The sequence below is a fragment of the Camelus ferus genome, chromosome 16 (genome assembly GCF_009834535.1).
Source record: "Camelus ferus isolate YT-003-E chromosome 16, BCGSAC_Cfer_1.0, whole genome shotgun sequence".
Lineage (NCBI taxonomy): Eukaryota > Metazoa > Chordata > Mammalia > Artiodactyla > Camelidae > Camelus > Camelus ferus.
In genome coordinates this window covers 5,352,540-5,380,473 of record NC_045711.1, presented here as the reverse complement: position 1 = coordinate 5,380,473, position 27,934 = coordinate 5,352,540, and the positions used below count along the sequence as shown (strand labels likewise).

The 27,934-nt window shown below is 34.2% G+C and overlaps 1 protein-coding gene across 1 annotated transcript; it reads right to left on the bottom strand.

The window, feature by feature from the left end:
• Positions 1-27: 27 nt before the first annotated feature.
• On the bottom strand, positions 28-27,713 carry SKA2 (spindle and kinetochore associated complex subunit 2). The gene is made up of 4 exons (XM_006181446.3): positions 27,564-27,713; positions 12,631-12,717; positions 6,307-6,483; positions 28-2,224 (listed from the first exon to the last, which is right to left on the bottom strand). Exons 1-4 carry the CDS (start codon positions 27,594-27,596, stop codon positions 2,156-2,158), a joined length of 366 nt encoding a protein of 121 aa, XP_006181508.2. The 5' UTR covers positions 27,597-27,713; the 3' UTR covers positions 28-2,155.
• Between the last annotated feature and the right edge of the window lie 221 nt (positions 27,714-27,934).

Below are 27,934 nucleotides of genomic sequence, written 5' to 3'. Positions count from 1 at the left end.
AAAACATCTGAAAAAACTGCAGATTGCTCTGGAGAATAGGCATACTTTTATTTTTTAATTTCTTAAAGTTGTATTAGAATACAACCTAATTAATTTTTGTGACTTACAACTTAAGACAAAAACAGTATGGTCAAAGGAAAGTTATCAAGATGAGAAAAGTCTAAATTGGCTAGTAAGAGTGACGATAAAGTGAAGATTGGATGGTATGAACATTTCAAAAATAGAATTACAGATTTTATTGATTAACAAGATAAAGGGGTACAAACTTTTAAATTACAACTAACAGAACAGTGGCCATTAATAAAATAACAAAAATCAGTAGGTATTCTGGAAACATTCAGTTTGGAAGGCAGCTATGCTCACCACTATACCACCAACGCTACACAGCTGGAAACACTCAGTTTTGAATATTCAGGTAGAGATTTCTATTGGATATGTGGATCTAGGTTTAGTGGAATAAGTTATGTTTGGGAATCATCCCCCATGAGGCAATATATGAAGCTTGGGAAATAAATGAACACATAAAGAAGTGCATAGAAAACAATTTTAAGGGAGATGAGGGTAAGAACAAAAGTTTAGAAGGTAACTTGTGAAGGAAGTCAGAGGGAAAACAGTACATTCTAGTCTTTTTTTCCAGATTGAAAGCAAAACCACTTTAACACCAGTAGCTTGCTATGACCTCTTTGTGATACTACCATTTTTCAACCTTACCAATCAACATCACATCCCAGAGCCACCCCATGACAGAAACTTCCTCAGTATTAACTGCCTGAGTACTGAAGAAAAATAGGTTACTGAGGTGTGACTTATTTCTCTGTAATTTAAAAAAGAGGGGAACATTCTGTTCTCAAAATATTCAAAATAGGCAGGACAATTTTAACTAAAGCTACTTTCCCAAACCTGCTTGTTAGGTATTATAAGTTTGCTAATAACATAACAAAAAAAATTTTTTTTATTTTCTAAAAGTATAGTTCTAGAACCTACAGAACTAACATTTTATACAATTTTCCTAGTCTTTTCAATAACTTGTTTTTATTACATATATGGAAATACTGAAGGATTACTAAATATCAAATCCTAACACTTTAACATCTCATTGTGCTTCCATCCATCCTGACACATACCAGTTAAGTGAGTTGCTCAGCACCATACAGCTAGAATTTAAAACCAGCTATTTACAGCTGAGGTATGACTTCAAACTCAATCTTAACTACAAAACTATAGAGCTTCCCCTCTCACCCACTTAGCATTTCCCAGAACATTAACAGTAATAATTTATTGGCAACTTGACCCCCTAGTGGATAGATATACTATGATTTACTTTCCTATTTACTTGCCATTAGGTTTTTTTCCCTAACAAATAGGGAAATTCACACACACAAAACTGGCAAGTAGCAGTTGCCAGTGATCCTCTCATTTCAGTTTCTTACCTTTCATATAGAATAAACAATTACAGTAATGTAGAGGCAAAAGGAGAACAAAGGTAGTATTGAAATACAACACAGACAGTCTAAAACAGCATTTGAAAGCAGCACTCATGCTGCCAAACATTAGCAAGCAGAAGGAACAGGACAAAAAGAAACACAAGTGAGGCTGTCACAGAAAAGCCAGCTTCTTACCAAAGTTAGGTTTTGTGGGAGATTGTAAGTCACATATTAGCAGCCTCACTGATAATGTGACCACATCTGTGATCAAAATTTTCAATAATAAAATTATATACACATATAATGTATAATATAATACAAATATGTTTCTATCCTTTAATTTCCAAAGCATGCTCATTTACACTTGACTGACTGACTGACAGTACATACTCTTTTACAATAGGCCAGGACATCTGTGTCATCCCGATTGTATAAAAACAGATACAAAATAGTGTTGAGTTCCTTGCCTGAAACTACAGGACTAAGTGTATGTGCATATATTTTTTAAGTCCTTTATTTCCATTCCATCCTTTGACTGAACTTTATTAATATAATGTCTGTCCTTCTTGTATTCCCTTATCTTGTGAAAGGCATCACTATCCAGTCACCCAAGTCAAATCACCTTTGCCATCCCCCCACCACTAGTCACCAAGTGCTAACAAGTCATCTTCCCAAATGTCTCTGGAATTGATCCCTTCTCTGTCAGAGTCCTCTTTTGCAAGTCCATTTCTTCATAAGCCTGGCATGTAAGCTTTTAATTGCTCTGCCGCAGTTTTCTCTTCTTCAGTCAATGGTAACAGCTAGAAAAAAAATGACAAAATCTTTATTTCAAAAACCTCTAAAGATTGTTAAATTAATTTAGTTAACTTCTGCTTTGTCATACAAATAAATGTTTACATAAGCTTATACTATGTATGTAATCACAAATTTAGGAAAGCAAGGAAAATACATATTGGCTATCTATATCCAAGGTTCTTTGGTGTTTGAGCTTCCAAAGAATTTACAATTAAATTGAAAAAACAAGACCAAGAAATCAAACAATTTAAAGATTGTAATTTAAAAGAACCACGGAAGTCACATTTGAACACCATATTCTAAAAGCATTTTTTTTGTTTGTTTGGGGTGGGTAATTAGATTTATTTATTTAGTGGAAGTACTGGGGATTGAACCCAGGACCTTGTGCACATTAAGCCACTGAGCTATACACTCCTAAAAGCATTATGAAAAATAAGTGTGAACAAAAATTTTATCGATACGCAGAGTTTTCTCATCCCAGGGTTATGTCAGCAATGAGGAAACTCTAATTTCATACTTCCAGACTTTCCCCTCTCACATGTTATTTGGGTTACAAACCCATTCCTAAACCAATGTTAAAGGAAAATCCATTTCCTTTGCCAAACAGGCACACCCCTGAAGCTGAGGATAGCACCAACTTTACCTCAGGCATGAGGCTGTGAGGAATGGCACACATCTCAAGAAAGTCAGTAATCTGTTAAGCAGGAAGGGAGAACAGATGCTGAGAAAACAACCAGCGAACAGAATCCGCAAAAGCACGTAAGAGGAAAAGCAAACGGAAGAAAGAAGACAAAGTTGTAAGGGACTTTCACAGAGCACCAACAAACAGGCTAGCTGAAACAAAGGATTAGTGGGGAAATGATAGGAGGTACAATCTGAAGAATCACTCAAATAGTTACAAATCTGCCTAATTATATAGGTCATCTCTAGAGAAGGTGCCAAGTCTGGAACACCCCAGACCTACAGAATCAGAATCTCTAGGGCATTGCTTTCCCATAGAACTTTCTATGATGCTGGAAATGTTCTGTATCTACAGTGTCCAATTGGTAGAAGAAGGACTGAATTTTTTATTTTACTTCATTACTTCTCATTTTAATTTACATAGCCACATGTGGCTACTGGTTCCAGCTGATCTGGCTGATCAAGCCAACATTTGTTCAAAATGTTCACGTGGATAAAATGAAAAACAATCATATGCCTTACTGCAATGCAAATAGTTACAGAATTTCCCTCTTCTATCTCAAAAACAGGAAATGGTATTATTCTGACAAGATTCTGCTTTCCATGAATCCATGTTTCTCTTTGTGATCACAGTGTAAGAGATTTCAGACCATCTGTTTAATAAACCTTCACAGAGTTTTCCCAGGAATTAACTAATCTAAAATATATAGAAATTTTTCTTTTTTAACACCAATGTTTCAGAGCATTGATGGAATACCACACACATTCTATTTTTAATGCCTTTTTAATTTTCTTTTTACTGCTGTGTTTTTGTTTTGGGTATTGTTTTGCTATTTTGTATTTGGAACAAGTTTAGCTCTTTTTTTCCTTTTGATGGTCACCTATATAATTAAGTATATTTAAACCTCAATGTCTTAATATCAACTAAGAAGATCAAGAAATTTATATATTACCCCCTTCCACCTCCTTTCTGTTCTCATCTCTCTATTTATTTTTAATATGAATTCAAATATATTTTCTACCTTTTCAAATGAAAAGCCACTTACCTTGATAAAAATTAAAGCAAGATAGTAACTGAACAGTTTAACTTCTGTTGTTTATAGACAAAGCACCATTTGCCCCAAGTAGACATCCCTTCCATGTTCCTCATGTTCCCAAAATAATTTTAAAAGTCCTTTTGGTTATTTTAGAAAATTTTAGAAGCCTCAGCTCAATCTAGCCTTTGGCTTTCTTAACTATTCTCACAGTTCTGTCCCTATAACTAATATACCTCTGTTTATACCTGGAATCCTTTATATGTCCTTTAAACTCTGGGCTCATAGAACTGTTTTTGGTTATACAGCTCTCTTCAGATGCTATCCTCTTTTCTCCTACATTTCAATCATAACAATTTTCTGTGAACTTTCTATTACTATCTCATTTTTTAACTGATAGGTACAAGACCCACCATATCTAACATTTCCCAACTTGGCTAAAGTTGATTCTAAAATATGATCTCCTTTTTCAAGGTTTATAACCTACCTTTCAGTCATTTCTCCTTATTTGTCATTATCTGACCCAAAATGAAAAACTCCCTTAGCTTTCTACTTTTTTTTATAATTATTGCTCATTTCAGATACTTTGTTTTGGTATTTCTCAATTCTATCATTATTTTATTATTAGTTACCTTTTTTCTAAGAGTGGCCAATAGAGCTATTTGACTAAATTAATGGCAAGTAAATATGAATTAAATATTTTATTTTTAAATGGAATTATAATGAACATACATATTATATTAGTTTCAGGTATATAACTTAGTAATTCAATATTTTTAAACATTATGAAATGATCACCACAATAGATCAAATTCCCCTCTGTCACCATACTAAGTTGTTACAATGTTATTGACTATATTCCCTAGCTCATTTCAGATACTTTTAACTAAATGAAGACCTTCATAGATATTCAGATTATGGAAATCCCCTATCACTATCATAACTATTTTTCTGTACCACTCTGTAATCTCAGAAATATGCCATCTATTTATTGTATCCAATGGAGACAATTTTAGTAAATATTCAAAAAATCTAGTGAACATTCAAAAAATATTCAATTTGTTCACTCACCCAAATTTGTGCTTCAATAAATTTATGGATTTCTCTACATAGGATGTTGATATGTACATCCAGAACTACTCTTAATCTCTCTTCAAGACTTGTTTCCTTAGAAGAAGTTCATGCTTCTACTGTTAGGCTCTGATCACATATGATGAAGAATATGTGACTTGATTTTATTTATAGAAAGTTATCACATACATACCTTTTTTCGCATTTTATTTACTAGCATGTGACACCACCCTTTGCTTATTACCTACTGTCTCTACCCTCTGTCCCTTTTTTAATTGCACTCCCCTCCTCCAGTGTTCATCTCCCCATGACAAAACAGATACACTTAAGGTATCATTTTATAATTTTAACCAGGCATTGTTCTCTTTTCCTCCATTGGCAATATAAAGGATTCTTGATCAAATTGACCTGTGTAATCACCGTTTGAGATTTACTCTTGCTACCAGCCAATAATTGAAGTATCTTAAATCATAATTTAATTCAGACTTTGCAAATACCATGTATGCTGCCCCTAGTGGCATGACCAGGTCAGTCAGATAGCCTTTCCATGCCCAGACACAGGTCCTTAAAACAGCACTCTAAGCAGCTATTATCAGTCGATGGGGTTAGCACCAGAGATGAAAACCTATTGGCCATCTTTTGTCCAGATAATTAAGTCCTACTCTATTCCATCTACATTAGGCTATCTTTTCTTTCAAAAGCCCCCAACTTGGCCTTAATAGTAAATAAAAATGCTAATAAACCCTTCAATTGACTGTTCAAGATCTTAGTGCCTCGGTCAGCAACACATATTCTTTTTTTCCACTCAAACATATCTGAGGGTTTTACACCTCAGTGATAGAGGGTCACAATTATAAAGATTCTTACACTATATGAGAAGGGGAGGCAGAGTGGAGGAAGAGAATGAACGTCAGGCTTACCCAAGCCCACCAACTCAACTGAAGGAAAAGAGAACTAAAATAAATAAATAAACGTCACTGGGATAGATGCTTTCTAGATTCTCAATCTCACTAGTTCTTACAGGAATCGGCAGAACTGGTAGATTTTAATAAGTAGTATGTTTTCTCTTCTGCCATGGCTACAGAATCCAAGACAGCATACCTCTTCATTAACCAAGTCAAGTCCACATGCTTATTTTAAAATAAAAGGAGATAAGAGCTTGAGAGAATCAAGAAAATCTCATTTTGATCAACAGCTCAAACTGACTTGAATTTCAAAATGAGAGTTACTGGGGATTTATCTTCCAAGTGACACTCAGAATTAAAACTCTACAACTGCAACAGGTCAAATGAAAGCATTACCTCCAGGTCTGTATGCTTTTGTAGTTCTTGTAGCAAGGCCATAGTCTTATTGAAAGTAGCACAAATGCGGCTCTTAGTCTCTTTCTGCTCGACAGCAATTGGTTTAAAGCGTGCATGCAAAGTCTGATATCGAGACTTTATTGCTGACAATTCCTTTAACAGTGTAACTGGATTTTTCTATATCAGGAAAAAAAATCAATATATATTAATTCATGGAAAGGAAAAAGTTTCTTTTGAGAATTAATATACAACACATTCCATTGTCCATTTAATAGAACATTGTATTTAATTATGCAATTATGTGACAGAGGATGAGGATGAGAGGAGGGGAAGAAAGAAGTATAAGACCTATATCCTATTCTCAAGGAATTAAAAGCCCAAGTACAGAAATAACCACCCCAGTCCCCGACTCACACTCACAAAATAGCAATGTTAAATAGCAAATAAAGTCACACTAGATACATAACATTTGGTACATAGTTCACAATAATTAATTATACAATACTTCTAAAATGCAATTCTAAATGTTATTCAGAAGATTAAAGGAACTACTTTGATTTGTTCTTAAAGAATAAGACAACTTGAAACCACTTATAAAATTCTTAAACATACTGTCACGGGGCTTAAGCATATATATATGCCAATTCATTCACCTCAATATACAAAATTCATGCCAACTCAAGCAACTATATTTATAAATTACATTCATTTTTCAAATTCATTTTGGAATATAAATAACCACTATTCCATAAAAGACATTTCAACTGGGTCCTTTCTGCCACTTGAAAATTCTTTTCATTCCCTGATGGTTTGTTAGCAAACCCTCCAAAACTAATTATTTCAAACTTTCTTCCACTCCCTCCAGTTCCCACCCACTCCTTCTTGGCACAAGATCTCACCCCAACTACTTTACGAAGGAGACAGAAACCATCTAGGGAATTTCTATTCCTCTGCCTTTTCAACTGAAAATGAAAACATCTATGGACATTCTGACCCTTACTCAGCCCCTAACACTACCACTATTACTGTTGCTTCCTCCATATATCCTCAAGAACCTTAAATTTCCTATATTTCAATAACCTCATAGCTCCCTGTATACAGACCTCAAATATATATAGATCTTCCCTATACTGAGGGTAAAATTAACTCATCTCTTGATTCCGTTGCCACTTTTTGCACTCCATTTGCCAACAACCTTCTAGATTCTATAATAATATACTTCTTCAGGTGCCAAGTTATTTTAAATCATCAAAAAGTCAGACCTGCCCTATAGCATATAATTTTGACATGCACCCCTCTTCTTGCCTCTCCTTATTCCCTTCTTGTACTAATCTTCTTAAAATGGACTCTTGATTTCCAGAAAATGATGCTATCTTGGTTATGTTCCTACCCTTCAAATATCTCTTTCATGGACCCTAACTCATGGCTGTGGGTAGAGGCTCATTTCTCTACTCCCCTCTTCCTTGGAGCTTTTTCGTTAAGCTTTTGATGATGGAAATGGTAAATAAAGATGATTCTAACAGGATGAATTAGACCCAAAAAATCTAACTAAGTTAAACGACTGTTGAAATAGTTCTCCAGTGATCAAGACCTATGATACAAGCAGTAGGAGTAGGAAGAGGACAGAAGACAGACTCCGTGAAAAAAGTTAAGAAAACTTAGTGGTATGTGCAAAAATATAACAGATGACACCAGCTGTATAGTCTGGTAGATAGAGGAATAGTGTGTATTAAGATGCCTTTTGTGGTATCTACTCAGTAAGATCCCAATGACACTGAGACCTGTCCCTTCACCCTTCACTTCTTATCACGTTTCTAGATGTTCTAAGAGATTGCCAGTAAAAAAACAAAAAACAAATAAACTGGAAAATGCAGTCAAAAATATCCAAAAAAGTAGGGGGGAAATATACAAAAATGAAAATAGTTAAGAGAAGATAAGAAAAATAGAAAATAGATCCAAAGGTTCAATATCTCACTACTGGGAAAGGCCATAAAAGAGGATTTCTTTTTTTTATAAATATACAGGTGAGAAAATTTATAAGACTTTAGACTTACATGTTTTCAGATTTAAAGAACCCCACCAAGTGACAGCACAATTAATGCAAAGACCTATCCTATAATCATAAAATAACTATAAAATTTCACAGCATAGATAATATATTCTGAAAGTTCCAAGACAGAGTGTGATGCAGGGGTGTGTGTGGTTTTGTTTTTGTTTTGTTTTGTTTTATTTTTTGCAGGGTAGGGGGTGTGTATAAAATAAAGGAAGACACACAAAGGATCAGGCATTAGAATGGCATCTATTTCTCAACAAGAACCTTGGAAACTAGAAAACTACAAAGCAATGATAAATTTAAGAGAAAATAATCTCCAATTAAACCATCCATCAACTAAAGGATTAAATTTAGGGTTAAATAAAGACATTTTCAAATATTTTATGTCTCAAAAAGTTAATATTCTGTGCACTATTGCTCAGGAAGCTTCTAAAGGATCTGTTTTACCCAGTCAAGGAAATAAACCAAGAAACAGTGATAAAAACTAAGGGAGAAAAACAAAGAGAATTACCCAAAATATGGTAAAGAAGGCCCAGAAACACAGCTGTGGAGCAGGAGGATAGAGAGCATCAGAAGGGATGTGGAAGACAATGAAACTTATCAATGAAATGTGATATGTCTGACACTGTTGACAAGAGTTTTAGAGCTCTGTTAGAAAAGTCTAAAGCTGAATTAATAACAAATGCATAGAAAAACTAAGCAAATTGAAGGAGAAAAAGGAAAACAATTATTAGCTCCAGAAAAACAAGTTGTACAAGATGGGTAAAGCAAACAAGTATATTATATGACTTAGATAAAAGCAATATTTGCAGAGTCATAATTGCTATGGTCTGCATGTGTCCCAGCAAAATTCATCTGTTGAAACGTAATCCCCAAGGTGATGGAATTAGGAGGTGGGACCTTTGAGAGACTTCTTGGGAGCCACTGTGTTCTTTTATTAGTGTTTATAAACTGTGCTGCATTTTATTTAATTTTGTGCCTATAACATTTCAATTAATATTAGGGTTTTATTTATTATAAGTGGGTGATCACTTTTAAGAGCTCGCAAGAATATGCAAAAAGTGCTCTGGTAATGATAGTGTTAGTGATAAGAAAAAAGAAAAGCCAACATGAAAGCAAAAAACTCAACTCAGTTAGGTGTTTTGAAAGAAACAAAAAGAAACATACCATTAGTTGTGTTACTAAATTTAAAAGAATCTAAAGAGAAAACGCTCATGAAATAAAATTATCTTTCTGGAATAAATACAGGTGATAATCATGCTAATTGGAGCCTGTAGTTTATTGTATCTTTATGAATATTCTATTTTTAAATGTTCACTTTTATGCAGAATTACTGACAGTCTCCAAATCATGAGGACAGTACAGCTAAATAAAATTATATGCACGTATGTGGATGTGAGTTTACACGCACACCCCCCCACCGACACTGGTTGGTGCATAGTAATGTTCAATGAATGTTCACTACCACCATGTAGAGGTATTAGAAGTTAGTGCTAATAGATGTTTCCTTTCCTGTTCCTTGATACACATATAATCATTAGGACTAATGTCAGTGAAATCTACAAAGACTAAGTTCATGGTTTTCTTCCCAAGTGTAACACACACAAAAAAGGGAGTTACCAGATAAGTAATTACAGGTATTTTAAAAGTTAAAGTTCAAAGGTTGACAAAGAATTATCACATGATTCCGCAAGTCCATTTCTGGGTATTTATACAAAGAATTGAAACACAAGGACTCCAACAGATCTATGTACACCAAAGTACATAGCAGCATTACTAATAATATCCAAAAGATGGAAACAATTCAAGTGTCTACAGACAGATGAATGGATGAACAAAATGTGGTATATACACACAATGGAGTATCATTCAGCCTTAAAAAGGAAGGAAATTCTGACACATGCCATGCCATGGATGAACTCTAAGGACATTATGCTAAGTGAAATAACCCAGTCACAAAAGGACAAATATTGTATAAGTCCCCTATATGAGGTATACCTAGAGTAGTCAAGTTCATAGAAGGTAGAATGGTAGTTGCCAGGGGTTGGGGAAGAATGGGGAGTTATCATTTACTGGGTGCAGTTTCAATTTGAAAAGACGAAAAAGTTTTGGAGATGGATAGTGGTGATAGACTATGATGTGAATGTACTTAATACCACTGAACAGTCCACTTACAAATGGTTAAAGTGGTGAACTTTATCTTGTAAATTTTATCAAACTTAAAAAAAAAATCAGGGGAGGGTATAGCTCAGTGGTAGAGTATATGCTTCACAAGGTCCTGGGCTCAATCCTCAGTACCTCCATTTAAAAAAAAAACAAACCAAATCCTAAGTATGTAATAAGATGGTACAACCACTTTGGAAAACAATTTGGCAGTTCCTCAAAATATTAAATATAGTTACCATGTGGCCAGCAATTCCACTGTTAAGTATATATCCAAGAGAAATGAAAGCAAATACCCACACAAAAACTTGTACATGAATGTATATAGTAATATTATCATAATAGCCAAAAGGAGAAAATAACCAAATGGTCTATTAATTGATGAGTAAATAAGAAAATGTGGTACAGCCATATAATGAAACATTATTCAGCTATAAAAAGGAATGAAGTGCTAACTCATGCTGCAACCTGGATGAACCTTTAAAACATGCTAAGTGAAAGAAACCAGACATAAAAGGCCACAAATTATATGATACGTTCAGACAGCAAAATCTGTACAGTTTATAGAGCTAGAAAGTAGATTAGAGGTTGGTAGGAGCTGGCCAGGGGCGGGGAAGGAGGTGTTAATGTGAAGTGACTGTTAGTGGGTTTCTTTCTGAGGTGATGCAAATATTCAAATATTTATTATGGTGATGGCTGCACAACTCTGTGAATACAATGAAGACCACTGAATTGTATACTTAAAAGAGTGAATTTTATGGTATGAGAACTATGGTTAAATAAAGCTGTTTTTAAAAAAAAAGTTGTAACAACAAGGACCTAACCTATAATGGAAAAGAATCTGAAAAAGAATATATGTCGATGTAGATGTATAACTGAATCACTTTGCTGTACACCTGAAATTAACAAACACTGTAAATCAACACTTCAATAAAAATAAATTTAAAAAATAAACTATATATTTAAAAAAAGGTTGTAGAAGAGAAAAATAATTGGAAATGGAACAAAGACAAGAGATGGGAGGTGGAAGAAAAGTGGAAGCCCCGTATGAAATGTCTTCCACATAGTACTTGATAGATACTGACTCAGATGAGGGATTTGGCCAGTCATTAGATGGTACCACTGGACCAGAATTGGCTGGCTGTTCTTCAGTCACAAAGAAAAGAGGAAAAGACAGTCAAGTCAGTTAAGGAGCTAGAACAGTTCAAACTATACTCCCACAGAATCCTGGCATTCCATGAAATAAACAGTAAAAACTGAACGTTTACAATGCTTTCCCATTTCATATAAAATGTTACTTTAATTTGCACTTCCACCCAATCTCCCCGAACTGTATAAAATTTTTTGAAAGACACTAAAATATGATATTTCTTGTCTGCTGGCACAATTATTTATGTGGTAAATTAATGTTAACAGACAATGTTTAAAAATTGTTTGCTTTTGTCTATAAAGGCATGTGTACATGTAGTTATAATTTTATGGCATGTAAACAGTTAATATTTTAATATTTCTAATCAACCTAAACTTAGAATAACTAAGTATGTAATTTTATGTAAAAATCATAGTTCATATAACAAATCTAATAGTAAATCATCTTCCTGAGAGAATATTATAACTTCTAAGATTTCTCCCCTCTTAACCACTGCCTTAGAGGTATTTATAGTCTCTCCCAGAATTTCAGAGGCTTCCATAGTGGTTTATGCCTCTGGATTCAATGATTCTTATTTACAGGTTTTAAAAAAAAATGTAACCACAAGTTTCCTTGACTATGGGTATAATCTCTCCAGTGTTCTGACTAAGCTTCCAACACAAAAAGATTCCATAAATTTAATAGTTAATAATGTAATTGTCATAATTAACTATTAGAAATACTATCAGTGAGGGAGGGAAATAGCTCAGTGGCAAAGCACATGTTTAGCATTCAAGAGGTCCTAGGTTCAATCCCCAGTACCTCCATTTAAAAAAAAAGAAAAGAATAAGAAAGGAAATACTATCAGAAAATCTTTTATAAAATATTCTCTTAAAAAGACATTTAAATTGGCACAACATTGTAAACTGACTATGAAAAAAAAAGACCAAAAAAAGAGACATTTTACTTTGCAGATTACCTTGCCTGCTGAATCAGGATGATTAGTCTTGATTTCATATTCCAGCCTGTATTGAATGTAATCCAGATCAGAGTCAGCTTTCTGGAACTAAAGATCAGCACATAGCATTATTTTGTGAACCAAAAGACACATTAATAAATAAATGCTGTAACTGTTCTTTCTTTTCTCTTTATGTTTTTTAGTACTTTAATAATGTGACATACACTCATTTTGAAAATATGGAAATAGAAAACTATATAAAACCTCCATCATCCTTAATACCCATGCTCTATTTAGAACAATGGCTTCAAGAATTCCCTTGGGTTACTGACAGTCATCAGCAGGTGTTTGTCTACCCCTAATAGGAAATGTGATTTCATGTTAAAACAGAGAACAAATTTATTTTCAGGGATAATCACGCTGTTAACATTGTCTGCAACCTCTTAACCAAAGAACTACAAATATGTGCCACACAGACCAAAGTTAGAGGGCTTAAAGATTCATAAAATACACAAGAAAAGCTACATACAGTACAGGAGTAGCAGTCTGAATAAATCCAATTTTTTGAACCTGGGTGCTAACATGGGACCTTGATCTGCAGTAAACTTCTAAGGAAGGAAAAAGGGGAAAACTGCCACAGGCCATAAAATATGTGTGTGTACATATAGAAAAGGTGGGGAAGATATATATCTCTGAACGTGAAATAATCTACAAATTATTCTTAATTTTTGGAATTTCTACATCTTTTACATGATCTTAAAGCACGTACTGTCTTGAATTTATGGTCCTTTGAGTTTACTATGAAAGTGATAAAAGAAATTTTCACATATTGAGGTATGGAGAAGTCATTCTGGCTTATCCATAAGTTAACTTGAATTTTATGCTACTAACTAAAACAGCCTGTTTGTGGTTTCTCAAACATACATTGTACATCTGCTTTAATTATTAAAGAAAAGGGCACACTGACCAGAAGTAAAGAATGGCCATGTTAAAAATAAAGATCAAATGAAATGCCAATACTGGTATTCCTTTGATGTTAAGACTCCCTTCCCAGGTGCTAAGGCCATTCTGTATGTGTGCATGCTCATCTGTTTTGTTTTTTTTTTTTTTTTTTTTTTTTGAAACCTTGAAGAAATGTATCCCTGTCTTGTTTAACGTTCTTTGTTCTGACAAGATATAAAACAGTGCTTGTCCAGAGCAGTTTCTCAGAGCAATCTGGTAAGCGGATTTCTGGGCTAGTGCTCAATATGCCTCAAATAAAACTCTTGTCTATTCTTATTATTGAATTGTTTATTGATTATTTTCATCAACAAAGGGCAGAACATGATTTCCTCATGGATGGTCTCCCATTTCTAGCCCCCAGCTGAGGAAACTGCTTTGGGGAGAAAGTCCAGACCTTTCTATCAACTTAAGTTCTGGACCAAATATTGCTTCTTGAAAATTTGAAGCCTTAATGGAAAGAATAAAAACCTACAAGAGTAGTTAAAAGTAGTTCTCAGGTCTAATGAGAAGTGGTGTTATTTTTATTTTACAAAAAGTAAACCAAGGGTTCTACTTTGGAATGTAAAGCAAGACAAAATGGCTCTCAGAAGTTAAAATGCTTCTAAGGTCAGAGGCTGTCATTATTGAACAGAATTTCAGAAAGAGATAAAACTAAAGGTTTCATCACTAATAATTTCTCTCATCATTGGCATAAATTTAAATGCAAACTTGGCAATTTAACAAAATTCTCTTAATAACCAAAAGCTTTTGGAGTAGAAATAGAAGATAAGAGAAAGTCAATCTTTGTTTTTAAAAATTTTCCAAGAATCAGTATTTGATTTGCATCTCTAACAGCAAAAAAGTTGCTGTGAGCCAGAAAAACAAACGCAGAAGTTCTTTGTTTAAAATTATGTGTAAAATGTTTTCTACAACTGGAGGCATTTCATTTGTCTTATATACTTAGGTTAGCTGCCATGATTACTCAATAATTAGACTTCTTTAAACATACTAATAATTACTATATATGTATATGTGTATATATAAAGAAATTCCTGTTGGCCTCATTTCCCATTATTAGAATATACTCAGGTATTATCTTTTCCTTTATATTAAAAAAGTACACTAACCTATACAGCATGTGGATGGAGAGTATGGGGATCGGACAGGGGAAAGGGTAAATCAAATTAAGCAAAGGCACTAAGTATTCAAGACCTGATTTGTTTTAATCATTGAAATAGACCACAATTCTGTGACTTTATATATAATTGAAGGCCTTGTATAACATTCTAAAGCATAATTTTAAATAAAAGTATTTAAAACATATTAAGTTACCAGAAAATTGTTAGGATTATGGTATTTGTTGCTCCAGGGTTACCTTAAAACAGAATCTCTATTCTAGGAGCCTTTAACTTGCTTGTAAAACAGATACTCTTAAGCCTACACATTTTTTAACTTGATATTTTGGTTCTGCTTAAATTTAACTAGCATAATCCCACAGTCCATTTAACAATGTCTTCTCTTCAAGAGAGTGGTTTCAGCTATGGCTTCCTGTAATACTTGGGGGTCCACAATGTATTAAAATCACCAAATCGTACCAATAAGTGGTTCCTGCTTTTAAGTAATTTACATTTCAATAAGATACTAAAGAGTGTGCTTCCAATCAATGATATGATGGACCTAGCTAAATTTTCAGGAATTTTTGCAAGCCAATTGTTAAACACAGGCACCACTAAAAATTAAATCATATAAATTTATAATTAAATTATTAAAAAGAAATATATATACAAAAACCATAACTTCCTAGTTATTTACTATATTTTACTCTTATCTATGTTCTTGTGGTCTATCATATCTATATAGTAGAAATATATCACATGCTACTATTGCATTTCTTTTCAACTTCATCTTCAGTAACATCATGCTAAGTAGCTTGAAATTATTTAGGATGGAAATACACCAGGAAAAGTGGCAAATGCTAAAATTCAGGACTCCTCACTTTCTCCCCACAGCTGCATTTATATGTATATCACTGCCTTCAAAAGACTTTTTTTTTTTAATTCCCATTCAACTTGTAATTACTATGCCCACACTTCTATTTGGAAAATATTTCAGAGAACAAATAGAATTTTAAACAGACTTTAAAAGACAGGGGGTGGGGGAAATAGGGAGTTACTGCTTAATGTATGCAGAGTTTTAGTTTGGAAAGATCAAGTTCTGGGAGATGGACGGTGGTGATGGTTGCACACCAACGTGAGTGTACTTAATACTGCTGAGCTGTATACATTTGAAATGGTTAAAATGATACATTTTATGTAATGTAACTGCAATTTTTAAAAAAAATTTAAAAGACATGAAAAACAGCTTGAGAGTAGAACGTCATTCTCCTTGAAGAAGTGAACAGAACATTTTATGATAATACATAGAGAGAAGTATTTACTTATTAGTGAAGTCAGTGGGCTAGGGAATAAGCAGGGGACCAAAAAGGAAAATAGGTGCCTATGCAATGTTGAGAAACAGAAAAATAATCAAAATTCTCTGATCTGAATCCTTCATTTTATAAATGAAGAAACAGTCTAAGTGACTTCCCTTTAATTCTATTTTCATTACTCTGTTTTTAATGTAGTTAGACCAAAGTTATACATGACATTACAGGCAATAAGAGTTACATAGACGGCGGGAAAATGTAAAGACTTTACTTAACATTAAATTTAAATAGTTTTTTTTTTTAATGTTAAACCTACTATCTCTGCAGTTAGTCCATTAAAAAAATTCCCTCTGAATACAACCTGGTAAATATGGTACAAAAAAAAGAAGAAAATAAGAGGATTAAGATGTGTTGTAAGAGTTGTAGCCCTGGTATCACTAACCAGCTTTGTGGCCTCCATTATCTTTCATTTCTCTGGGTCCCTCCTATTAAACGAGAGAGTTGGAAACCTAAGTCCCATTCAACACTAAAATTCTATTATTTCATTATACTACAAGTAAACCAAAGTTTAGTTTATCAAAATGTTAAAATTTAGAAAAGTTGTTTCCTCCTTCTAATAAGTTAAAATTTGACATTTGAGTTTCAGATTTTAATATTTATATTGAAAACTAGCTTCTGCTATTTGTTTTCTTCCTAGACAAAAAAGACTGTTGCTCCAGTTTCAGCTACATCATTTCTGTAACCTGCCCATCGTTCTTCCCAAACACCAAAACCCTATAAGCAATATTGCACTACTCAGAGCTATTTACACAGCAGAGACAATATCGATAGGGTTCTAGGATCTGGTGATGAACAGGAAATTTTTTAATTACATGGAGGAAATTTACTGACCAATTATGATAGTCTCCAAACCTCATTCATGTCTAGTTAAAAGAGCAAAAGATTGATCAATTTCATTCATAACCCTCAGTTATAAATTACCCTCTTGGAAGCCTTGTAATCAGTGAGGTTGTTGTTTAATCAACTTTGGCTACCTATTATTATTTTTTAGGCACATTATTATCTAAATATTTTTAGAATATTTAAAATAAAACTAGTAAAGTTTTAAAGCCCAAGACATTCATATTTCATATTCACAGTTTTCTTCTAAATTGGTAATAGACACAAATGGGAAGTTTTATATCAATCCTAAGAGTGGTTAATAAAATACACAACTTAGCTGGGAAAAGTCCATAGAAATCAATGTTAATGCCCCAAACACAGCCAAATTACATTCTGCCAATTGGACATCCTTGGAAGCAGACTGGGACTATAAGGAAGATACTGAAAAAAAGGGAAAAGGAATAGTTCAGGAAATAATTTTGAGTTTACAGAGCATGCTACATATTTCATAAACATGTAACATTCTGTTATACTAGTTTTCATCATGACCAGCTTAAGGCTTAAGGTAAAAGGCACACTATTACATACCACTCAACTATTAAGCAAGCAACTATTAAGCAAGGAGAAAAGACTATAACTGCAGTCCAGTTTAAAAACACTTCTTTACAAACCCATAGATTCTCACTGTCACTAAAATGGTTCCATTCAAAAGGACCAGGGCTTTTAAAGGTTCAAACACATCCTCTTGTAAGAAAGCCTGTCTCAATAGCATCAAAACACAGGGAAGAGATGGCGGGAAATATGGCAGTCTTGCCAATGGCGAGAGGAGTTGGTAGAGATATGTTCTGGAGTCAGTAGCTAGGCTTAAAAATACATTTTCCATAGAAACAATGTTTTAAGGGAGAATTAGGTATCTTAACACTCCAAGACTTAGGTAGCTATATTATCAACCAAAGAATCTACTTAAAGCACCCCTCTTCTTACATTCTCCTCTCTCCAATGCAGATTTAGAAACACCTTTATCTAAAATAGACAAACAACAAGGTGCTACTGTATAGTACAGGGAACTATATTTAATACCTTGTAATAGCCTATGATGAAAAAGAATGAAAAGGACTATATATAACTGAATCACTATGCTGTATACCAGAAATTAACACAACATTGTGAACTGACTATATGTCAATAAAAACAAACAAATAAATAAATGAGATGGAATGCCAGCAACAATATCTCTGGAACGAAAAATTACATGAATAAATAAATAAGTTCACATCAAAAAGGAAACACCTTTATTTACTCACATTTAATTTGTTCATGGCTATGGCTTACAGTTTCATGTATTATAATCATTTGTTTGCATGGTAGTGTCACCACTTGATTTCAAGTTTCTGGCTGGCAACAGCCTTGTCATTTCACCTTGATATTCCTAGTTTTTAACATAGAGCCTAATGCTCAATGACAAGAGGAAATAGATTAAAGAACATTTATTCATTTGAAAGAACAGCCTGGAACCCAGCCCCACTTATAGCTTATTTTAAGAAAAAATATTTCTAGTTCTAAACAAGTTGAGGGTCACCTCTAATGCCTACACAGTCACAACTGGTTTTTAGTATATATCTGCTAGAGAACTGACTATTACCCACTCTCTTCCAGATAGAACAAATGCAAGTCTATGCTAGTCTGAAATACATACGCAGTGACATGTACAAGCACCCGGTTACAGACATGTTAATTCAGGCAAATAGTAACACCAAAGCAGAAGAAAGTGTGAAGTTTCAGGTTCATCAGTTCCTAATCTGCAGGCATTTATGGAACAATTATGAGGGTAGTACACATGAGCCCTGTCTGTGAAAGACTGATTTTATCAGTTAAAGTAGTCTAACTGATAAGCCTTTTTAAAGCTTTCAGGATCCTAGGTTATTTGTATTAACTGTGCTACGGACTACAGGGACAGATTTTCATAATACATAGAATGAACCTGGGTTAGAAAAAGTTAAAGATATACCCACCATTTGACACAACATTGTAAAATGATTATAAATCAATAAAAAATGTTAAAAAAAAAAAAAAAGATATACCCACCAAAAAAATCTAAAATATACAACATAGTCTCAATAGTCATGGAACTGTAGGGTTTTTCCCCCTCTTTTTGCATATCTGCCTTCTGATTAAGTTACAGTGGGTATGTATTACATGTCTAATAACTATTTGAAGCAATTTTTTAAAAAATGTAAGTCCATTCTGTACTAAGTCACTCTTCACTTAAAGATCATTAGGGTTTCCCAATGCCTTCAGAATTCCAACTCTTAGTATGATTCTCCACAAGATGACATTAACATTCTCTCCACTGAAGCTTCACATTTTATACAACCAAAATGAATTTCATTGTCTTTTTTAAAAGTCACCCATCTCTAATGGCACCTGGCAAACAGCATCCTCTCAAATATTATATAGTTTAATATATAGAATAATACTGTGTAAAAGGTTCTAGTATTGTGTAATATGTGTATATAAAATAGTCATGATAAACTGTCTTCAGAGTACAAAGTTAGAATATCATCTAATATGACACAACAGCTACATTCCTAAGTTGCAGGACATAATTAGAATAGTGAGCATACTTGAAACAAATTATCTTGAGGGAATACATTTTTGGCAGCAATTCTTGCTTACACAGATACTTAAAAGGATATAAGATTAATGATGTTTCATCACTTAATTTCCAATCATTTCAGCCTCTGAATAGCAGATATCCCACGATCCAGGGCAAGGATCTACAAATTGCTCTTAACAGTTGGCAGTTTTATCTATGTACATTATTCTGGTGAGATGGAGCTCCTTTAAGGATCTATAACCCAAAGAAAAAAATTAAAAACTGTCGCTTTAAGGGAAATGTATCTTCTGTCTTACTGTCAATGACAAAGTAACAAAGTAGACTGCCAAATAAACTGAACCTCTGAACTCCTACAGGTGGAGAGAGAAAACTGGAAAGTACAGTACCAAGAGACAATCTTTGTCATTCAAAAAAAAAAAAAAAAAGCTTTGAAACCCAAATGATAAGCACATTCTAGCGTATAAAAAGCAGAAACTGTCCCTTCCCTTTTAGAGCTTCTCTGAATTTATAAGAAAAACTGTAAGTTAGGCCTCAGGGAATAATATGAAGATTAAATGTCTGAGCAGGAAGTATCTAGGAAAGATTTTTAAACCATTATAGCCAGTAGTGCTGAGTCATTCTGAATCTATACTAGGAGATAAAGTCACTTCTGTTATTTATGCTATCCTATACCAAACAAATAGCCAATAATGAGTCGAGAACACAAAAATCAATATGACTTAATCAGAAGTCACTAAATTTCCCTATATTCGACCCAAAACCTTAATTGGATATTTATATGGAGAATTTTCTTTTTAATTTAGGAACACAGGTTCATGATTACTACCGAACATGCATATTTAAAATAATTTAAAATGTTTAGGGATGGAATAAAGGAAAAGTGTGGTGGATGTTCTCAACTTAATAGCTAAAAATGATTTTACTAGTTCTTCATCCAACCCTCCTGTTCCCTATCTCAACACTGTACTGAACCATCTGCAGTTCCCCTTACTTGTACAATACCTCTCTTCTCTGGACTTCTACTTACACTGGTTCCTCTGCCTGGAACACTTCCTATTTCCTTCAGTGGCTAATCCCTACTCATTCTTTCAGTCTCAAATTATATCTCACCTCTAACAAGGAACCTTCCACAGGTTAGGTGCCTCTTTCCAACGTACCCTCCACAACACCTGGTATTTACTTGTCCCATCATGGCGTCTGTCCCAATGTATTTATCTGTGTCTCCTACTTAAGTTCCTTAATATCTTTAGCCTCTAGTACCAGCTTGTCCTGTACTAGTAGAAACACTTACTGAGTGAAGTACTGTCATCTAAAATTGGGGAAATTAAGGGGGGAGGGATAAATTAGGAGTTTGGGATTAACAGATACACACTATTACATATAAAACAGATAACAAAGACCTACTGTATAGCGGAGGGAACTATATTCAGTGTCTCATAATAACCTATAATGGAAAAGAATCTGAAATATATATATGTATTAAATCAACTATATTTCAATTAAAAAAATAAAGTTAAATAAATAAAACTGGGGAAATTAAGAGAGGAGAGGATGAATTTTTAAAAGTCACTACAACTCTCACATTTCCTAACCAAAAAAATTGTTCTGAAAAGCTAAATTTATTTTACAGTGACTAATCACTACGTGAAAACCTTAGTAAAAACTGAGATTATTTCTTCATTTATAAAAGAACAAAAACACTGAATCAAAAAATCAAGGACTGACTTATTCAAACATTTAAAATGTTATATATTAAAATAAGTTAGAAGTATAACCTTTTAAAATCTAATTGAGAATAAATTTTATTTATCTGGGATATTCCTAACAGTGAAACTCTGTAATGTTTGACTAAGAACGGTAAATTATTTTTTGTTTGCTTTAAAACTTTTACCTTGCTCCAAGAAAGAAGAAAATTTCTCACTTGATTTTAAATGAGCTCATATGGATGACTTTTCATACCCTATTCTTAAAACTGAAGATATGTTCAAACCAAAATATAGTCCAAGACAGAAGAAATATTCCCTTTCCTCATCAACTGATAAATTTTTAAATTCTTTTTTATTAATACATAATCTTTTACCCCCCAAAATTTTATACTCAGATAGAAAGAAAATCCAATGATATCTAAAAAGAAATTTTATTGTTATCAATTCACTATTTCAGAGAAAAGAAATGAGGTCCTCAAATAAGGCAGTTTTGTCTCTTAGTCCCTCCCCATGTAATGTCCTACGTTGTTAAAAAAAAACACAAAATTCTACCCACTGCTCTAACAGCCCACTACGGATAGTGAGAAATTAAAAGCCAAAGAGGAAAACAGCCACAGTTGAGGCCAGGTGGAGATTAACTTAGAAAGAGACTTTACATAGAAAATTTGGAATAAAGTGGCTTTATGATGAGCAATCACATTCTTCATTCCTTACAAATGATGTCTTTGAACCCATTCCTAACATCTCAGGTTTCTTTCTTCCCTGATATCTATTCTCCCAGTCATCTTTTAAGGATATTTGCTTAACAAATAGCTTACTTTTTTCTGAAATTCAATGCATTTAGAACACATGTTGTAATAGTTCTTGCTCTACTTTTAAGATACAGAGCACCAAAAGAAATCACACTAAGCAGGTAATTAAAAAATTATAAGACCTATAAACTGAAAACTGCAAAACACTGTTGAAAATTTTAAAGACCTAATAAATGGAGAGATAATGTTCATGTACCACAAGACTCAATATTGCTAAGATGTCAACTCTCCCCAAATTGTTCAGATTCAACATAACCAAAATCCCAGGCTTTTTTGTAGGAAAAAAAGAAAGTGACCAAAAAAACTATTTGGAAATGCAAAACAGTTTCAAAGTTTTAGAAAACAAGAGCAATGGGTGAGGCCTTACACTAGATGATTTCAAGGCTTACTAACAAAAATTAACAAAAAGGACTGAGATCTAAATGTAAAAACTAAAACTATAAATCTTCCAAAAGAAAACATTTGTGACCTCGAGTTAAGCAAAGATTTCTTAGATAGAACACAGAAAACTTAAACCATAGAATAACATGTATAAATTGGACTTAATCAAAAATTTTTAAGTGAGAAGGCAAATAACATAAAAAATTAAAGGAATCATAGTGTAATAATAAAAAGAACTCAATTTGAAAATATGCAAAAGATTTTAACAGATGTTCACTAAAGCAGATATACCAACTGCAAATGAGCACATGCAAAGATGTTCAATATCATTAGCCATTAAGGAAATGCAAATTGAAACTATGAGATACCACTAAACACCTATTAGAATGGCTAAAATGAAGACTGACAATAATCCTAAGTGTTGGTGAGGATTCATAGAAGCTGGAACCCTAACACATAGCTTTGGAAAAGATTTCAGCAGCTTCTTATAAGATCAAGTATACTTTTTTATAATGCTACCCAAGAGAAAAGAAGGCATTATGTCCACAAAAAGACTTGTACTACATGGTTTATAACAACTTTATTCATAATAGGCAAAATCTGGGGGAAAAAACCCAAAGTCCATAATCTGGTGAATAGATGAACAGTTTGTGATACTCATTACAATAGAATACTACTCATCAATAAAAATAATCCAACTACTAATACATATAACAACATGGGAGAATCTCAAAAGCATTATGCTAAGTGCAAGAAGCCAGACACAAAAGACTGTAAGCTCTGTGTATAGATTCCATTCATATGAACTTCTAGAAAAGATAAAACTAGAGATCAGTGGTTGCCAGAGACTTTGGAAGGAGGTTGACTGCAAAGAGTCATAAGGGACCTTTTGAAAGTGACAGAAATGTTCTGTATCATGACTATGGTGTAGGTTAGATGACTGTACACATTTGTCAAAACCCATGAAATTCTACAACTAAAATCGTTGAGTTTTACAGTATGTATATTATATCTCAAACTGATTAAAAAAAAACAAGTCATGGATAAACCCTTTATTATATCTCATAATTACAAAAAGAACTTTAAAACACATTAAGTTTTAAAACACATTAAGTTTTAAAACACATTCTTAAGTTTTAAATTCAAGCCTTTACTATACAATACACAAAATTGACACCAATTAAGATTTCAGGCACATTACCACAGGAAATATACAGCAGAGACTGTTTTCATCACTTACTAATTCATCTTCACACTCAGTTAAATAAAAACTGAGATTTGCCAGAATCTATCCAAATCTATAACAGAAACAAGCAAATGACAAAGTACTGATCTTTTAGAGAAGCCACAACAACTTTAGCTATAAAATGTATTCTTTCTAGTGTTTCATATTGCATTACAGCGGTGAAGTTTTAATTAGTTAAAACTTTTTTTTTTCAAATTATGATTTTCTAAAACATACACTTTTGGTAATAAAATTATACAGTTTTCGGCAACAAAGGTTGTGGTAAATTACTCACAGGCACTGAAGAATGACGTAAGGCAAGAATCAAAATTCTGGTGTATATTCTGCTTTCAGATGCTTTGACAATACTATTGCACTGCTAGCTGTAAAGTACAGTAGTGCAATAAAGTCAGAGCATTCGTTAGCAGTAATAGGTAGGAAAGAAACACAAAAGCATCTTGCATCAGTTGAAGCTTCAGTGAGAAAAAAATTTTAAAAAGGGTTGCCACTTTGGACATAAGACATCCAAAACCTAAGAACATTTATATCAGTGTTAAAAAAAAGAATAGGATTTAAAGATCAAAGTGATACTGTTTTTTGATGACTAAAGAATGGTTATTATCCAAAATGAAATATGTATAGATGTAGAAAGGAATTTTGTAAATGGCATTAAGTTTTATAAGTTATTAACATGGATATTGTTAAGACCTTAGGACTGGTATTAACAAAACAGGTTATAATTACTACTAAGGCAAACTTGTGAAAATATTTCTCTTCTGCTGAGATGTGTTGGTTAGCTCCTCCATAGCAATTGATTAGCTGCCATATGAAACAAGCCTTTTGAGAAAGATTATCAAAGAAAACAAATGAAAAGTAAAATAAGGAGTTTCCCAATTTCTATAAGCCCATTCTATTTCTCTGGAATCTAAACTATATTACAAAAAGCACTTACCATCTTATCTGCAGAGTTTACAGAGTTCCAGGGAATCAATATGTCCTAAAGAGGACACCATTAGCCCTACCTAACTGAATACTATGGAAGGGGATTTTAAAATTTCAGTTAACCCCTAAAACATCTTAAATATAGGAGGAAGTCATCTCCATTTCCTTCAAATGCAGAAAAATCAAGGAGAAAATAATAATGGGAGGAGATTAAGAATCAAGTTTCCTTGGATTTAATCCAATTAACACCCTAAGCTTTTAACTGGTGAGAAACCATTATAAAGTCAAATGTCAACCCAGAAATAGAAATAGTAAACAGTATTATAGTATCATATTGCAGTATCTTTGGTGCACAATCACTAGCGGCACCACAAAAGGACACTAAAAAATACCAATAATAAGTGAAGGGAAAAAAGTTAGAGAACAAAGATCACCCCAAAATGAATGAGCTTATTCCTCCATTAATAATGTTGATTGATGCAAAAACACTTCCCATTTCTTTCACCAGTCTTTCTTTAAATATCCAGTTCAGCTATGTGGTTGGATTGAGCCTAATAAGAAATGAACTCAAATTCAGGTCAGCTGGAACATGAATGTCTTGACCGCAAATCCTAGGCCACATAACTCAGATATTAGAGTATTTCAACTCTGCTAGCCAAGTATCAGGTTTTAAAGACAAGTATTTAAAACAAATGTTTAATTTTTCTGAATTGGAAGTTAATACATACAAGAAAAAATGATTTTTTTTTAAATTAAGAGGATCAGGCTATTTGTCTACAAAATTAAGATAAATTCTTTAGTTTCAAAGTTAATTATATGCATTTTATTTCACTTATTAAATATCTAACATGGGTTCCTCAACAAATTCTTTATTTGAGTAATATAAAACCCAAAATCAGAGGATTGCACAGGAGGTCATTTACCTTTGGAATCTTAGAAAACAAACCAATTCACAGATATAGTATTTTTTCCTAAAGGCACATGGCAAATCTAAAGATAAGATGCACTGTCTTATACCATCCAACCAATACAAAGCAGTAATAATAAAACTTTAATAATAGTTCAAAAACAATTTTTAAATACTAATGATTATAGAAACAAACTAATTTGAAGGGTGGGGGGCGGGAAGCTATGACTAGGTTACTTGCAGGGAATTTAAGAAGACCACCTTCTTCGCTCTCTCTTAAATAGAATTTTTAAAAACTATTCCATCATTCGAACATTTAAAAGTTTAAGAGTCTGCTTACATCATAATTTTCCAAAACTGACTTTTTTCAAGATGTACAGGTAATTGTTTGCCGTGTAAAATAAAATGTGTTCAATCTAGAAAATGTCCTGTGAGACTCTAATGCCAAGTCCAGAAAAGGCTTACTTAATTGGTACCTTAAAATTAAAAGCCAACTTGTAGGGGGGGGAAAACTATTAAAAACAGAATTAGTATCATTTAGCATCTTACAATTAGGCAGAACCATCCATCTGGAAGGAGGAATTCAGAATGAGGGAGAACAACAAGATATTAACTATGTCAGCTGATAGAATCAAACTACAATACTTAACACGTTGGTTCTTTTTCTTTCTTCTTTTTTTGGAAATATAGTTAATAAGAACAAAACTTAGAACTAAAAGTTCATTATTACAGCTTTGGAAAGCTGCAAAAAAAATTCTTCCTTTTCTGCAGTCTTTTCTTGCCTTCCCAATCCCCACACACACCCCCTACAAAGAAAATTAAAATTCAAAACATTAGAAGCAACTGAAAGCTTTCAAGTCGATTTTGTATATAAGAGGCACTACAATGTATTAATACATTAGAAGAAAATAGTAAGATATTTCAAGGTCTCACATTTTATGAGGTGAGAATGGTATTCAGTTTCTTCCAGAATCACTACATATTGCAGATACTAGAGAGACTCACGGTTCAGCTTGGAGAGATGAAGAAAAAAGATTTTGGCTTTTATACTTAATCTTGTAATTTAACAACAACAAAAAAAGGATAGGAACTTAATGATGGGTGGGTCCTCCAAATTCCACATTTTAAAGGAAGCCAGCCCAAGCCAAACACTGGTAATACTGAGGGTAAAGGACTGAAGATAGGACAAGGGAACTAAGAAAAGAAAAAAGCGCGGGCGATCAAGCCAGTAGTCTAGAGATGGAAAGGAGAAAATAAGACAAGCGAGGGAAGGATCCACAGAAAACGAGGACAGCCCTCCAGTTTAGCGCCCTCGAGCAGGCCAAGCAACAGCGGGAGTCCTTTCCAATTATTCGCCCCCGCCCTCTACTTTCACAGTGAATGAAACTAGGCAACTCCAGAGCAGGGGTGCCTTCCACGTCTCAGTCCAGCCCGCGCTACAGGAAAGGAGCTCGAGGTTCAGATCCCCATGGCTCACACCTCTCCCCCACCGAAGGACTGCCACCTTCGGGCCAAAGAGAAACTGGTCTAGGGGCTTCCTTGGCTGCTAGGAAGTTGTGCACGCAACTCTAGCAACCTTTCTCAGACTTTCTTAGCCAGCCTTGGAGACTGTGAGCGGTTCAACCCCAAAGGGATTTCTCTCCGCCCCTCTCAGTTTATTCCCCACCCTACCCTCCATCCCTCTTTCTCGGAGCGTGAACGACCTCTCCCCTTCTTGGGACGCTTAGTGACCATTCCAGTCACGTCTTTTGATGGAAATACACGGAACGCCGCCTACATCAGCCACAGCTCCTTGAGGGGTGGAAAGGTGAGGGCAAGCTGCAAGGAATTCCAAAGGCCCCGCACCCTAAGCATCTCCCGCCATTTCCCTCACGAGTTTCCCGGATGTAACCCCTTCCCCTGCGGCGGTTAAAAGAGACCAGGCGGCGGCGACTCCCTTTGGTGCAGGAGGAGGAAGCTCGAGTTTGGTCCAGCCTCCACCGCCCAGGGTTTCCGGCGACTCCAAATTGTGTTCCACCTTGGAGGCTATCGGGGAAAAATAAACTACCCAGTAGATCTCCTTCTCTTTACACTCACCATCAGTTCCAGCTTATCGACCTCCGCCTCCATGTTGAATAGTTGACATTCCTCAGACCGCGGCGGCGCTTAAGCCGCAAACCGTACTAGCACTGAGGGTCCCTATTGGACAGCTGTCACTCAACCTTTAGCACTCATTGGTCCCTCCGCTTCACCGGCTCCCGCCCATTGGCGTCTGGGAAACGCCCCTCCGCATGAAACACCTTTTCCAGTTGGGCAAGGACACAAAACGCCACAGGAGGATTGGCTGCTGTACACTTTTTTTTCCCCATTGGCTGCACCCTCATCTCTACTTTCCATTTCACAGTTGGAGTTCAACAGAGAAGAGCTTGCGATTGGTGCAGTCGGAAGAAGAGCCAACCAATTACACA